This window comes from Cheilinus undulatus, linkage group 21 (genome assembly GCF_018320785.1).
Source record: "Cheilinus undulatus linkage group 21, ASM1832078v1, whole genome shotgun sequence".
Lineage (NCBI taxonomy): Eukaryota > Metazoa > Chordata > Actinopteri > Labriformes > Labridae > Cheilinus > Cheilinus undulatus.
Window position 1 is genome coordinate 20669221 of NC_054885.1, and position 3853 is coordinate 20673073.

Genomic DNA, 3853 nt, shown 5'->3' on the forward strand with positions numbered 1-3853 from the left:
TGCGATACCCAAAAACCTATAATCCATTGTAACATATATATTAATTATTTGCAATATATTTTCTTTTTAATAGATAAAAGTTTTCCAGATGAATGCTTTACATAATATGACAAATTTAAAGAATCTTCATCCCATTTTCCTCAAAGTTAAAAGAGAATGTGATACACGTTAGTGAGTAGTTGATTATAACATAGAAGTATCCATTGATGCAATTGTCAGATGAGGTTTTTGTGTCATTTCTGCAATGTGTGGTCCATTTTAAAAACACCTAAAGATGTTATGATTTATTTTGGGCCGATACGCCTTTCCAGTAGTCTAAAATATCATGCAGGTCCTCATCCTTTGCAAACTGGACTTTCTTACGCAGCGCATGTCCTGCAGCCATATACTCGTCATCTTTGTGTCGTTTACGGTGGAGTTTGAATTTCTCCCAGATGCTATGAGAGGGTTTGCAGTAATATTCAGGACTCGAGGAGTAGCTTAGATTATGGTACTGAGAAGACAGCTGGGAGTATGTTAAGTCTCTGGAGCGGGAGTGAGTAAGAGGCTCCAACATGGAGGACTTGTGGCCCTCAGGTCCTTCCAGCTCCTCTATCTGAGCGTCGGGATACGAGTGCCTGTGGTCACTGTACTGGCGAATCTTGTCCGCCTCAGCCCTCAGGATGGCAGCGGTAGGTGTTACAGTGAGGATGGTCTCTCCTGTTGGGGAGGTTTTCTCTATGTACTTAGACTCAGAGCGATAAGGCCTGGGGCTCCTCATGGGCCCTCCTGTGGCAGTGCTGGGTCTCTTTGGCGAGGCGTCAGAGCTCCGATGCCTCTGCAGGGAGTGATGGTAGCTGTCCTTATATGCTGGGGATAGAAGGCCAGATTTACTCTGTGGGTGCTCTGATATAAGAACGAGCTGAGGCTCTGCAGTGGAAACTGCCCCAGATTTGACCCCTTGAAAAGAGGTGGATTCTGACTTAAGAGCATCTATACAGTTATTGATGATTTGATTGACTTTATCAACCTCTTTTGCAATGGTGGATATCTCTGCTACCGACCCCTGGCTATTCCCAGGCATACCCATGTCGCACTCCCTACGTTCATGGTGGTCCATACTTCGCACTTCCATGTAATTTCCTTTCATCATTTTAGGAGTCTCACTCATCTCTTGGAATTTGTACTGTTCCATCTCAGAAGCAGTGGGTATGTATGGCATACGAGCCATACTCTCCCCAGCCAACAACTGCTTCTGAGACATTCGAGAAATAGTCCCTCCTTCCAGTTCCTGTCCATATTTAAGTTCCATTATATTCTTCTTCAGGCTACCTGCTTTTTTGTGCTTTTCATCTTGCTGACGCTTCCTTCGCAAGCAGTAGTAGACCACTCCAAGGAAAATGACCATGCTAAAGAGGCAACCTAAGATCGTCATGATGTAGTGGGTAGCTGTAGCGTTGTTCACGTCTCTTTCCTTTCCATTCCGAGGGCCGATAGAGACTGTCAGACAAGTGTGGTTTTGTCGAAGAGAATTACGTATAGAAGCGACACAGTATGTGTAATCAGTGTTGGGTTTTAGGCCTTTCAGTTCAACGTCCTCCTTAAGTTTCTTCAGGTTTTGAATGTCTGTAAAAAAGCTGTTGTTATACAAAACCAGGATGTACATCTTCTTGAAGGGATAAGGAATCTGAACTGTAATGATGGCGCCTGTATTTGACACTTGCTTCAGTTTCATTACAGGGTTTACTTCCACTTCACTGTATGTTGTACTGATGGAAAGGTCTTCTGGTTCTGTGCCTGAAGGACAATCTTCCAGCCCACAGAGAGTAATGTCTGGTGGAGGTGTTGTGGGTTCAGGGGGCAGGGTAATAAATGGCGTCACAAAGTCATCATTACACACAGTGCTGAGTATATGGAGCGCATTTCGATAGGTTGGATTGTTAGGATTCTGGCTCAGTAAACTATAACCAGAGACGCCGGACGGGGAGTCACAAACCATCCGCTCATTGGTCCTGTTGGGGAAAACTGAGAGCCATTTGACAAAGCCAAGTAATTCGCATGAGCAGTTGAACGGGTTGGTGTATAATTCGCAGGTGGTCAGTTTGTTCAAAGTGGTAAACGTGGACCCATCTAACTGCTGGATTCGGTTCATGGAGAGATCAATGTTCTCGATGTTGGGACATTCCCAAAAGGCATTGGGTGTCACAGTCTCAATCAGGTTTGCCTGGAGGTAGAGGTACTGCAGCTTTCCTAAACCCCTGAGGATCCCCTCTGTCAGGTTCCGCAGCTTGTTGAATCCCATTTGAAGGACTTGAAGATTAAACTGAGCGGAAAAGGCCCCGTCCTCAATGTAAGAGATTTCATTCTTGGTCAGGTTCAGGTAGGTCAAGTTGGCAAAGCGACTAAGGGCAGAATAATGGATGCTTTTGATTTTGTTTTCATTCAGACGAAGGTCCACAATGGTGCTGTTGATATGCTGTGGGATGGCCTCATATGGTGGTTGGTTTTGGCTACAAATCGCAAGCCAGACAAAGCCCTTTTCACCCTCGATAAGCCAGCAGTCTCCACTGACTCTGCCAATATGAGTCAAATATACAATGGCTACTGACCAAAACAAGGCACTCATCACCATGCCTGAGCTGCAGGCCATTGGTGCTTCTCTGAGAGTCATATGCAGGGCCAAAAAATAAGAGGAAGGTGACTCTGCTGTGGTTTCAGAGAGATGATCCCGCTGGGAAATCAGCTTGATGTTCGACTGCTCTCCTGGCCAGAAACAATCCTTTTATTTGTCTCCTCTTCATTGATGGATGGTATTGTCCTCAAATACCAATCAGAGAAATGTTCAGAATCTGCCCTTCCTTTCAGCTTCTTTCATTTGTGTTTGCCTTCAGTTAACTTCTGGTGATGTTTGGAAGAGATTTCACCCCCTCAGTTTTGCTTGTGCTTTTCTCTTTAAAGGTTACCATCATTAAATGGTCTCATCTTCTTATTTCTGCAGCTGTCTTCCCTTTTGCATTGTTTTTCTGGAACTGAGGAGTAAACCTGCAACAGAGACAAACACAAAGTTGGCATTAATTTAATTCTATCATAATAAATAAAACACCCAACATTGCATACATTGACACTAAAATGTTGCACTCAAAGCCAAGACTTCATGTTTACTGCATTCTCTCCCTGTGCATGCCACACTAATTACTTTGTACACAATTTAAAAGTTGTTGCAGTCTCTGTGGCAGACTGCAATTTAAGGAGACCGTTGGCCAATTACCACCTGACAGGTCGGGGAAAACATGGTCCCTGTTTTCACACCATTAACATGAGGACTGTCAGACACAAGCGAGAGAGAGCCATAGAAAGAAGCTGCCTTGAATCAATTATACAACACCACATGAAGTGACACTCTGGATCAGAGCATGTAGGATTATCCTCAGTAGACCTTCATGCATAGATTAATATCTCTGTGCACTGATTTTACAATAGAAAAGTAGGAAGTGGAGGAGGAGGTCTGATTACTAGACTGTCCTACATTAAATTGAGATCTTTTGTAAAAGGAGGCGAGCCATGGTTAGAGAAATGGGAGCAATGATTTTTTTCTTATTAATCAGGAATGCAGCTGAAAAACACAGTTTCTCATTCTTCTTGTTGTTTTTTTCTTTATTAAAAAATGCAATATCTTATTGAACACTTGGATAGATTTGGATGCTCCAACTGATATGGTTGTGTAGTTTAGTCCTTAATACTAGTTCACTGAGCTGGCAATATAGGAAACATTCAATACAAAGATCTCGACTGCATTGCACAGGCATACATTATCTTCCTGTGGTTAATCATAAATATTTAACATAAAATATATATGAAGTTATGTTTTTGCCCA

General features: G+C 43.0%; 1 protein-coding gene across 1 annotated transcript; it reads right to left on the reverse strand.

The window, feature by feature from the left end:
• Positions 1–277: 277 nt before the first annotated feature.
• elfn1a (extracellular leucine-rich repeat and fibronectin type III domain containing 1a) lies at positions 278–2650 on the reverse strand. Its single transcript, XM_041778449.1, has one exon. It carries the CDS (start codon positions 2648–2650, stop codon positions 278–280), a length of 2373 nt encoding a protein of 790 aa, XP_041634383.1.
• Positions 2651–3853: the final 1203 nt, after the last annotated feature.